Source organism: Lytechinus pictus, chromosome 2 (assembly GCF_037042905.1).
Source record: "Lytechinus pictus isolate F3 Inbred chromosome 2, Lp3.0, whole genome shotgun sequence".
NCBI lineage: Eukaryota > Metazoa > Echinodermata > Echinoidea > Temnopleuroida > Toxopneustidae > Lytechinus > Lytechinus pictus.
Genome location: NC_087246.1, coordinates 3553089 through 3566233, shown reverse-complemented (window position 1 = coordinate 3566233; position 13145 = coordinate 3553089). Strand labels below are relative to the sequence as shown.

Here is a 13145-nt window from a genome sequence, read left to right as displayed (position 1 = left end):
ACATTAATAATGCGAGCGCAAAGCGTGAGCAGAAAATTTTTGATATTCTGATCTGAAACTGGATATATAGGCTCATGATTTAAATAGAGAACAAGCTGCGTATCTGAATAAACATGCGTGCGCGTGTTTCAGATTTTGACCTAGAATCTGGGCATTCTAAATATCTTTTTTCATCATGAAAATCAATCAAGCGAGCACGAAGCGCGAGCTTAAAATAATTGATATTCCGATCTGAAAAAAGAGTCAATTTAAGCTCTGTATTTCACGCACTTTGTAGGAAAATTGAGAGGTGGATTTGAGTTTTTACATAGGACAGGGACATTCTAAAAACATTATGTCATATGAAAATGATGACTATCTTCCTATTTCTCTTCCTAAGCGGGAGATGAAACTTGTCGATATTCCATTCCAAAAAAAGGGACAATTTGATTATTAAATCAATATCTTAGTTATTAATCTAATAAGCCTAGAGCGCGAAATCTGTTAATTTATTGGCCTGAAAACTGGACATTTAAAGCACTTTTGTAATTATGAATAAGATGCACGAGTTATTATATTTTCAATAATCAATGCGAGCGCAAATCGCGAGCCGAAATTTTTGTCATTAAATGGGGATTTTAAGTAGTTTCTTATAGAATTAATACTGAGATATACATATCATATCACCAATCAAAATGCGAGCGTGGCAGCGCTAGCTCTTACGTTTTGATAAATTGACCTGAATAAGGATATTTGAGAACTTTATGGAATACAGGAAAATAATAGGTACCTGACAAATCAAATTTTGCGAGCGCACAGCGCGAGCAGAAAATGGGTATATTCAGGAGATAAAACAATTTTTTTACAGAGCACTTTAAAAAAATCAATTTGTAAATCAAAAACAAAATAATGTAAGTTCGATTTCCGAGATGAAGTAAATATGTTTTGTATATTGACTTCAAAACTTGATATTTAAGCTCCATATTGAGCAAGATATATAAATCGCCTAAAAGGCAATGCGAACGCGAAGCACGAGCGAACATTCTACACTGTATAGTGACATGAAATATTTTAAAAAGTATTTTCCAAGTCTTCCCCTCATCTTATTTTATTCACTCGTCTTCCCCCTCTTATGTTTCCCCTTTTTTTTCTCCCCTCTTTTCCTTTCTTTTTCTTTTATTTTCTTTCTTTCCCCTTTTTTTTTTTTTTTTTTTTGCTCCGCCAATAGGTGGGGGGGGGGGGGGCCCCAGGCCCCCCCCCCTGGATCCGCCTATGTTACAGTGCCATCATAGAATCAAAGTAGACAAATATGAAGAGAATGTTTATTAAGAGGACAATGACGGTCACATGATTGTGAATCTATTTACTAACTGATGAAGGTCCATCTCCTTTGCAGGTCCATGATAACACAGTCAATTTGAAACACAGTATCAGAATAAAAGAAATGCTCAGATTACATTTTTTATGGGGAGACATTTATAATCAATGTCTGCATTTTAATGTGGTAGCAATTTACCATCAACCAGGTGCTGTAAGCATGTGGCAGACACTGTGTAGACGCATAACATACATATTTGTTGGTTTTTATCAATCAATCAATCTTACTCTTTAAATGTGCAAACAGGATAAGTCTATAACAATCACTACAATAAGGACATTTAATCCACTTAGCCTCAATTTTTTAAGTGTGAAATACATACAACTATATAATAATGTACTGGTCTACCTTCAAATATAAATTTGACAGTGATCAGATTTTGAAGAACATGAAATGATAACATTGCAGCCATTTCATTCCATGCTGGAATAATAATATGAATGGTAGTCAAAACTGTCTTGTTTCCCCAGTTTCAATTTTTTGTAACATCATGAATTAATTGTTCATAATATAAAATGAAACATAATGAAAACGCAGTTAGAACTATCAATTTTCATGAATAAAAGCACCTAATCTGAAAAAGGAGTGAATTATTTGTCTACAATGGAAATGAATGTCTACTTTATCCCTTTGATGGATGTCCAAGCCAATAAAGATTTTTTTTCATTCAATTTTAAAGAGTTTCAATATTATCAACCTTCATGTACCTCATACTAAGATTGTAATCACTGATTGTTCAAAACTACATAATGTGACGCAGTGCAACTCGGTCTATCAGCATCTCAGGGTTTTGATTAATTTCCATTTTTTCTATCAAACCCTGTAATAGAATGCGTAACCCCTGAGGGCGGGACCATGAATGGTGTTGCTACGTACGCAGCTAGCAGCTTGAGTTAACTCTGGCAACTCGGTCACATATGCGCAGCCACCAGCGCACTGGCCATGCCTTAACCAGTTTACCCACAGCATGTGCAGCTCTTGGTGAACCAACCAAGATTTAGAGTTGCACTAATGGTCCTAAAATTGATACCGGTAACTCTTTGGTCTCAAGTGATGTGATAAAGGACAAAGTATATGAAATAAACCAGAATTTCTCTGTATTCGGATGACAGAAATCATCACTCCCTCAGCACTTTTCATACTGCGCCTTTCTATCAAGCCTTGGCCAAAGCCTCGGGGTGATAGGAGGGTGGGTATAACCATCTCCGGAATGATCATTCAGTCATCTTCATAAGTAGTCAATACTTATAGTAAAGGGCTAAGGGGAGTCAACTGCATTAACCATTTCATCAATTGTTCGAAATAACGAGTTGTTTTGGAGAAACATATTTTGAATGGAAGGAAGAAGTTAAAACAATCTACAAGTATATGATTGTAGTTTTAACAATATCCCCCCCCCCTTTAATTTAAGCAAAGAAGCAACTAATTTTATGCCATTGCAGGGTTGATTTTTGTGATTGATCATATACAATATCCAATGCAATAAATCATAGAAATCAATTCCATGCTCAACAGCTAAGCTTTATGTTATAAGGCTCTGGTCAGTCTCTGGTCAATAGGCCGGTGTATGTCATGGCAGTTAATTCTAACTATCTGCAGGGATTTGTAAGGATTTCAAAAAAATTTCAGAGATTGTCTCAGAATAACATGAGAAAATCAAAATCTAAAGAGGGAATTTACACCAGAATTACTTGAATTCCGCAAATTTTCATCCATGTATGTAAAACTATGAGCATCTTCAATATCAACAAGATCAAGAACACAAATGTCATTGATCATAACGAGAAGAAAATATATCAACAAGTTTAAACACCACCAGTACAATTTTTAACAGCAATCATTACATTCACACAAGTCAAACTAGCACATCTAATTTTCCCCTAAAACACACTTGGGTACAGTGTACAGTTTTTTATTTATTTAAAAGAAAACTGCAGTACGATTGAAGTTTGTAATTTTCTAGAACAATAAGAAAAATGAATGTTCCTCCTGAAGTTTTTTTTCACCACAAACAAGCTATTCCCATCCCACTACATGTCCTTTTAGACACATATGTTGATTGCCAAACAAGTATTACTCTTTCAAGTTACATCAAATTTGCATTTATATTTTGCATTCAATAATTTCTTTACATGTTCAGTCACACACATGGTCAAATGGAAATACAGTTCGTGTGATGACCATTGTACTTTTAAGAACCATCCAAGGACCAAACCAAAGTAATGTGGTTGCAAGTCATACTGCAAACGACACCTTGATAAACCAACTCTGATTCATTCTGAAAACCCCAAACACTTCATATTGGGCAAGAAAACTTACAATATATCCCCTAACCCCCTCCAGGCCTGACTTGGGTTTTGCCATTCTAGTCCTGGAATTGATTGTCCCTCTGCGATGTTCTTCTTGTTGGTAAGTACAGAGTCTCTTTTAAATCAAGGCAGAATTGGTAGAAGCTGCCTCCACATCCTATGACAATTGAGCCCCAAAATGTGTCTTCATCAATCTGAAGTCAGCCCTGTGTAATGGCCATCATTGTACATACAACTTCCATTTGTTTCAACCACGTATAGATAAAAGATGGCATTCTACGGATCACTTCTATACATCTCTTATCATACTTAACACTGTCAAAGAGACACCTAGACAGTCATCCTCTCGAGCCTTCATACTCTAAAAATGCACCCCTTTAAAAATAAATTATCAACTATTGAAAAAAATACATTGGGTACCAAAAACAATAGAAAGTGACATAGAAAATAAGTGATATGGATCGCATAGGCTTACTTCACAGGAAAAAGCAAAGAAATAAACTCAAAATATCAACCAGATTCATTAAAAATTTTCATAATATTCACAAAACCATTTTTTTTTTGCACTGTATAAACAAAACAAATAATAGGGTTGATGGGGGAATGAATAAGAACTGAGGAAAGCAAGGGATTACAAAGTATTTTGGAACCAAATAAAGCTCTCACTCCACATTAAATTATTCAGATATCACTTCTTGCTGGAATAGTGCATCAGACTTTTCTTTTCAAATAACATTTTTCTATTTTACTTTCCATGTATTTGGAGGTTCTTGATGTAGCCTCATCGTTCTGATGGCACTTTCGAAACCCACAACTAGAAAATACTTACAGCAGAAAAAAAAACTACATCATCATACATCACATAGTGCCACAATTAAAAAAAAAGAGAGAGAGAATGTCTCTTATGCATTTGTATATATCTAATCCAGCCAATAAAAACTAGTGACATAGCAAGTATCAAACGGAACACACATTTGAAACAATTGATTAATAAGAATGACTAAATATATACACATTCATATTTTTTCTCCTTTTTTTGTATTTTTTTTCTTCAAATTTTGTTTTTCTTTGCCTAATGCATTATACGAAGCTCAAAAAATTACAATATCTTACACAATATAGGTACACATTACATTTTAAAGTGTATATATTTCACAATCATAGATTTCTATTAACCATTTGGTAACTACAATGCAAAGATGGTCTTTTTTCCTTCCTTGTTATAAATATGTGCTTTTTGGACAACTTATTAATTTATGCAGTTTCTACAACTAAAATATCTCCACACAACACGAGTAATAAATTATTTCAATGTCTTGTGTGTTCATCCTGAACAAGTACAATTCTATATTTGTTTCAAGAAGTAACCATTACCCAATATTTCTTTCAAGAGTTAGTGACAATTTTTAAAATCGAATCTGTGCAGTTTACAGAGAAAGGAGGTAAAGCAAGTTGATTAGTATGATAAAATGAAACTAGAAACACACAACTGCATTGTAGATAAACATTGCTTCTAATCTGTGTGTTGGAGAATGAGTCCAAGTGACCTACGACCTTAGATTAAGATGCCTCCTGCTGTTGTGTATCTTCAAGGTCCTCTATGTCTGGCTTCTCCGTTCCATCATTCTCTGTAAGGAACAAACAAAAATAATAATAGTATACATACTTGCCTATACAGCCACTACTCACATACATTAATCAGAAGTCTCTAGCACTCTATAATAATGCAACATAATTACCCTAGCTTTAGCTGAGCTGTTGTTGCATACTGTAAACGCTGTTATTTTCGCGAATTAATTTTTTGCGCTTGGCGGCTTCAAAACATATTCGCAGGTTTTTTAATTCGCGCTGCACACTCCATAATAGCAAAGGCACTTCCTTCTTGCCCATCTGTGATCAATGGTTTTAATTAACATTTCAGCGACAAAATTGTATTTTCTGATAATTCTAGCTCTAAAGCTGCATAATTCAGCATTGTTTTGATCCAATCATGAGCTTTTGTGACATTTAGCGCAACTTTTCTTTGCGGGGCAGACATCGGGGAAGGCAAAACAGAGGCGATGCTAGCTGCTGGCCTGGTATGGATGGCCGAGCACCGGGTAAGGACCGGGGGGATTACGGCTATTCAAAGTGCATGGGATCAATCAACAAACATGGGCGATCGACCCAATGTCTTCTTAAAAACTAAACAGATCTAAACACTCACCAATCAAACAGTAAAAGCAATTTCAATTTCAACCAAAATCATAATTTAAATACCGATCTGCGACTGTTAAAAAAAAAATTGCATTGCTTTGGAACAAATTCTCGCGATGCATATGATTTTGGAGCTCAAGCTTGCTTGCTTAAATGCCGCCCTCTATAGGTCAAATTATGCAATCTCTTTGTCAAAACGATACACGCAATTGAACCGCGGTTCCAAACTTGCATTAAAATACATGCTCATAAATTCGCGTGTTTATAAATTCGCGCCCGCCGATCTTGCTGTGAAATCCGTGAAAATTTCTACTTTCTACAGTACTTGTTTCAGCTCCCATTCACCTTAACTGGGTTTAGTGCAGAAAACCATGGATGAGAAAATCAAATTTCTGAGGAGCAATTTTAGCTCTTGATGGGCACTTACACAATGTTGCATAATTTTAGAACCGTGTGTCCAGGTGTTGCAAATTTGGTCTCAACAGATGCGCAAGACTGGAAGTAAAAAGTCAGCAAGCGACGCAGTCAAAAATTTTACTCGGTGGCATAGTCACAAAATTTGTGAAGGTTGGGCATAAAGTAAATGACTGTACTGGTCTGGAACAAACCAACAAAAACAGTCCTGATATGGACTGCATGCATGACCATATATTTCTGGAACCCTTTATCCCATAAATTGAAAGACAGGCTGAAAATGGACAAACAGCATTTCCTGCAACACGAACACAGAGACTGAAGTGTCTATCTCTTTCATAAACAAGTGGAACGCCACTGGCAGTCTTGATGACAATTTCACAAATACCCCCTACATTAGCAAAGTTTGTTGACTCTAAATTACCTTTGACCTTGGTCATGTGACCTGAAACTCGCACAGGATGTTCAAGGATACTTGATTGCTCTATGTCCACGTTTCATGAACTAGATCCATAAACTTTTTTTAAAGTTACGATGACAATTCCTCAAATAACCCCAACATGGCCAAAGTTCGTTGACCGTAAGTGACCTTTGACCTTCATCATGTCAGGGTTCCCACAGAAATTTGAAATCAGAATTCCATGACTTATCCATGACTAAATTGCGGCTTTCTATGACTTCCTGTGATGTCCCAGGAGTCATGTAAAATTTGGGATGTCACAAAACTAGGAAAAATGGAAATCATGAACACCAATTAAAATAGCAGATTATGATCAGAGTATGAGAACTGCGAGACACGACAAACTGGAAAGCAGCCATAGCCAAGAGGTAAATGCAATTCTATGACTTTTCACAAATTTTCCAAATTCCCTGACTTTCCATGAGCACAGATTTTTCCAGGAATTTCTAGGATTTTCCATGACTGTGGGAACCCTGCATGTGACCTAAAAATTCAGGCAGGATCTTCAGTAATACACTTTTACCCTTAAATGTCTCAAGTTTTATGAACTAGGTCCATATACTTTTTAAGTTATGATGACATTTCAAAAACTTAACCTTGGTTAAGATTTCAATGTTGAAGACGCCGCCGTAGGAAAAATGGCGCTAAAAATGGTACTGTTCCTATTAAATAGGGACAGTTGGCAGATTTTCTAAAACAGTGTACAATAAACAGTCTAGGTGGATCCCATTCAACCCTCTATTCTAAATTTATTATTTTTGTCAATCATTATTCCTAGACTTTGCCCACCACCCTAGAAGAGTAGTCCTATGCAACTTACTAGGAAGATCAGAAGTCCATAGCGTTAGGTTGTCCCTCAAGAGCTGCATTATCAGGGTTGAATCCTTGTAGCTATCCTCATTGAGAGCATCTAGCTCCGCGATGGCATCATCGAATGCACTCTTGGCCAGGCGACAGGCACGGTCGGGGGAATTCATGATCTCATAATAGAACACGCTGAAGTTGAGTGCCAGGCCCAACCTGTCAGCAACAATAATGTCAAGAATATTGGAGAAAGGAGGCAATTGAAAAAAGAAAAAGAAATTAGTTTCTCCTTCCTGTCTGCTTATTTTCTGCTGCAGCATAATTTTAAGAGTAAAAAAATAATTTTGTTAATTAATTCTGTTTATTTGAAATAAGGCTTGAATTTCAATAATTTCATAAATGAAGAGGTTTTACAGGCTACTCTGTTTTGTTGACGATCAGCCATGCATTACGTCTTTTGTTAATCGTGCAATAGCTTCTGTGGGAAACCGGTAAAAACACGTGTTGTTTAATGAAATTATGGAAATACAAGCATTGTTTAAAAGAACAGAAGTTTTTTACTTCTTGACCATTTTCTGTGATTAAGGTATCAAATTAAAGAGCAGATATTGAACTTTTAGGCGTGTTATTTTCTTTTTGATATTCATACCCTCCGGCAAATTTTTTTTTTTTAAATCCTTTCCAAATCCTCAAATTGTTTTTGCCTACTCATGCGTGAATGAGGAATACTCTGAAGTGATTTCAGATGAAAGGGGAGTCTCTAAGCTTTACAATGATAGGTCATTTGTCCATTGTATTTGTGATTAAGTTATGATAAATCATCGCTAAATCCCGGTTTCATTTTTTGTGGGAGACACTGTATATTGCAATTTTAAGAAAAATTATTTTCCCCAATACCTGCGGTACTGCATTTAAAAAAAAAGACCAAATATTGAAAAGAAGAAGAGTAGGCTATTATCAGAGTAGATGGACATGAAGTTGTAGTCACAATTGATGGTAATACCTAATAGGATGTGTTGGTGGTAAACCTGATCCTGCAATATCACTAGCACTTTTGTATGCTTTTAAACTTGCATCAGAAGCTTCCTTACGTTGATCAGTGACCAAGAACTCGGCTAGATATCGTTGGTAGTCTCCCTCCCTATTGATTAAGAACAAGTAAATCAATAGTATACATTAATTTTGGAAACATATTTTAGTATATAGTAGTACTTTTATTCATACATATCCAGGTTTGGTCTAGAGAAAAATTAAAGAAAGCACTGATTAGTTTATTGGTTGCAAAATTATTTATCTTAGGAGACTATTGCAGCTGAAGGGGCTTTCACAGTTCACACCAGGACTTGCATAGAGTTGCGTAATTACAACATTACGCCGCCATTCGCTTTGCATACACAAGTCTACGCAAGTACATGTACACACTTAGGAATGCAAAATGGGTATGTGGGAGGAACTCAAAAAAAACTAAACATGTTTAATTTTGTTTGCTTACTCTTGGCAAAGAGCAAGAGAACGCAAGCCTTCGCAACTGTTCCCCACTCCTACGCAACATTATGCCAAATTGCCCGTTTCTCAAAACACCTTTTGAGACTTGCACATGGAATGGTGCAGTGTTGCGTATAGACCAACGTAGACCTACCGTACATTTGGATATAGATATTGCATATAGTTACTTAAGGATGCTCAAGGCTGATATTCAGAGCAAAATGCTGAAAATTTGATCAAAATCAGATAACAAGTAACAAAGTTACAATTAAATTATTGCATTATTCCGGTGAAACAGTTCGAGGCATGTCTTCATGAATATTCAGTAGGAGCGCTGATTATGTCATATCCCAACTTGTTCTTTTGTATTTTATCATGTATGAAATTAGGTTCATGCAAACATTTTCTACCAAGAACTAAACCAATTGGACTGACAACTGATTAAGTGGATTAGTTATTCAAAGCTGCAACTTATTTCATCCATAATGGAGACATATCATTTACACATGTATGAAAAAATGAAACAATTATGATTTCATGTAATAACATAAGAAAAAGGAATGTGGGGATGTGACATCATCAGCCCACCTAATGAATATTCATGACAACTTGCACATAACTGTTTTCACAAAATAATGCTAAACTTTAAAATTGAATAACTTCATTATTTGTTATTTGGTATTGATGAAATAGTCAGCATTTTGCTCTGTGAATTTTACTCTATTTATTGAGATATAAATATTCTCAGCCTGGAGCATCCCTTTAAAGGGGTACTCCGGGCTGAAAATATCTAAATAAATAAATTAAAATTCATTGAGCAAAATTTCATTAAAAATTTTTGCAATATTTTGTGAAAACAGTTTAGTGCATGTCATCATGAATATTCATTAGGTGGGCTGATGATGTATAATGTCCCCACTTTCTTTTTTCTTATGTTATGACATGAAATCTTAATTATTTCACATTTTCATACATGTGTGTATGATATGTCTCTGTTGTAATAAAGTTGCAGCAATGAACATCCAATGCATTAAATATATTCCAGTCGCTAAAGGTGATCATCAAATACTACCAGAGTGTTAGGAAAACCAAGACTTAACCCTAAATCTCCCGGGGTATTTTGATTCTTGTCATTCCCGGGGGGGGGGGGGGGGGGGGGCATTATGGCCCCCCTTAAAATCTCAGCCGCGGATTGCGCGATCACGACGAAAATTTGCGCAGTTGCATTTGTAAATTTCACTGAATTCATATATTTCATATGAATTAATTATGCTAATTTATTTATGAAATCATACTTTTTGCTCTGATTCACTAAATAAAGCTCCTAGAATGCTATTTTTTGGTAAAAATATTCTTTATAGCATTCCTAACAATTGTGAATGAAAAAAATTCTGGTACCAAGACTGATTTCTTATGTATTTTATTGTTTTTTTAATTTCTTATGTATTTCTATGTTTTTTTACTTTTTGTTTTTTTATTGTATTTTCAATGGAAATCGTTCTAGACTTAATTCTGATCATAAACAAGCCAAAATTAATTAAGTTTAATCAGTAAAAGTAGAAATAATGATACATTTATGAATTTTGGCTAAATACACAATTTGCATTGGATTTGTACATGAAATCACGTTTATGAGCAATTTTGGGTGTGACATGCACTTACATAATGTTGCATAATGTCGTAACCACGTACCCGGGCGTCACAAATTTGGTCTCAAAATTTGCGAGAGACTTGAAAGTAAAAAGTCAGTGAGCGGCGAGGTCAAAAAATTTTGCGCAGCAGATATATCGCGAAAATTGTCGAGGGGGGGGGGCATTATGGCCCCCCCCCCCCGGGAGAATTAGGGTTAACATGACTTGAATTCACATCCTGTATAATACAGATTTAAAATAGTAATGTGTCGTACGGACGCAGAAAAAGTGGCTTTTTTAGAAACCTCAAGTTTGTACTCTAAAGTCTGTGAGTTGGACAGATAATTTTCATAGAAACTGAACTCAAATTGATATTCAATTACCCAAGAACAAACTCATCTAGGAAAGAAAGCAAAATAAACATTCATGAATAAATAAAGCAAATTACAATTTTCGAGAACATTGTGGCATGCGGGACACTCAAAATGTGTCGTACGGGACATCTCTAAATTTAAGCCAAACTTACTTACTTTGTCTCTTTGACTTCTTCAATCACTTTATTTGGCTGATGATAATGATAATCCTATCAAACTAAATACATTCCTAATGTTAGAAACAGCTATTGGCTGAATATTTCTGTCAATATATCATAAACAAAATAATTTGTCATACGGGACACTTGTGTGTTGAACAGGCAATTGCGTGTTGTACTGGACAGCCTGAATAAAACAATGAACTTTTTATCAATCAGAAGGGAAGCATTGCCCCTAAATTCTTCCTTTTTAATAAAAAGGCTTTTAATAAGTAGTCATTCAGGACAATATAATTAAGTAGCCTCAATATATACAATAGGGAGCAATATATTATCATTTTTTTCATGATGGGAAATGTACAATGGTTCACAGCATTTTTACGAGCTGAAAAACTTGAGGTTTTGTGTGAAGTTATATTTTAGTGAATTAATTGATGATTTCCAATACACTATTTAAACAATGAATGAATGAAACTGTTTGTGTAAATTATAGCCGCTAAAAATGTTATGATTTTTCATATAAAATGTATATATACATGATATATGTCACAACTGTCATTTTTTTTATAAAGAAATCGATTCTACTTTTTCAAACCTTTCTGCATTTCATGAAGCCATATGGTTTGTTTTATTTTCCAGATTTTTTTTTAATAACATGGTTTGTCTTATTTTCCAGATTATTTTTACAACTTGAAAAAACTAAGGAGTTTCAATACTGTATATAAAAAAAATTAGTGATCATCAAGGGAAGTCCAAATAGATGATTGATATGTAAATTTTTTTTTTTTTACATCTTATAATTTCACATTAGCATGCAAGAGGAAGTCATCTTCCAGGCTAGGGTGAATCAATTATAAAAGTTTTCTTTTCATGCTCAAGGACAAATAAATTAACCAGCTCTGACCAGTGAAAATCACCAGTTTAGCTGAAGGGATTCACAAAAGAATACGCCTACATGAAGTCAATTACAATGGTAAGAATCACCTTTCATGTTCTATGGAGATAAAAAAGTACTTTTTTCAGTTCACTTTATGTCAAATCAATTACTTAAAATTAAATTAAAATAGGCCTACTATTTATAGTTTCTGAATCCAAATCCTGCAATTAAATGCAGTATATATTGTGTGTCGTACAGGACAACTTTTAATAGGACAATTATTGAAAAATGAAAGGCAGTAATTAGATCCTTATGGGATGAATCGATCACCCATGGGTCAAAGATAGAGAATCTGATACTGTGAAATTGCATCATCAAAAATAAAAATTGTAGGAAAAACTTTTGCATTTTCATGTGTCGTACGGGACATTGCCAAAAATAGGTTCGGAAAAATCAGGGCTGCCCCTATTATGGATCATGAAAATGTTGTAGATATTATTTGGAACCATCAATGATACATTATTCCATTGACCTGCAATATTTTCAATCTTCTCGTGCTTTGCCAATAATCGTTTCAGGCAGTGTTTATACTTGACTATTTAATTAGCAAAATTATTGAAAATTCCATTGTTTCCCCCCAAAAAAAACTATATCTGACTTCACTATTGGTTAAACCTCATAATTTTCATAAAATTTAGGTATCATAGTAAAATATTACACTACTTATGACTTATTGAAAGCATGTTGAAATTTATATTTTTGAAATTCTAGTGTGGAATCGCCCTATTTCCCTTATGTCTAAGTGTTATGAACTAGGTCCATATACTTTCGAAGTTATAACAACATTTCAAAAACTTAACCTTTGTTAAGATTTTGATATTGATTCCCCCAACATGGTCTAAGTTCATTGACCCTACATGTAAATGACCTTTGACCTTGATCATGTGACCTGAAACTCAGGCAGGATGTTCAGTAATACTTGATTACCCTTATGTCCAAGTTTCATGAAATAGGTCCATATACTTTTTAAGTTATGATGACATTTTATAATGATTTTAAAAACTTAACCTTGGTTAAGTT

The 13145-nt window shown here is 34.7% G+C and overlaps 1 protein-coding gene across 1 annotated transcript in view; it reads right to left on the bottom strand.

The window, feature by feature from the left end:
- Positions 1-1432: 1432 nt before the first annotated feature.
- The window catches only part of LOC129254990 (uncharacterized), a 28619-nt gene continuing 16906 nt past the window's right edge, over positions 1433-13145 (bottom strand). The window contains exons 3-5 of the mRNA XM_054893537.2: positions 8544-8681; positions 7557-7756; positions 1433-5294 (exon numbers count right to left, since the gene is read on the bottom strand). Coding sequence (XP_054749512.2) covers positions 5227-5294; positions 7557-7756; positions 8544-8681 — 406 coding nt within the window. The 3' untranslated portion in view covers positions 1433-5226. The remainder of the gene's footprint in view (positions 5295-7556; positions 7757-8543; positions 8682-13145) is intronic.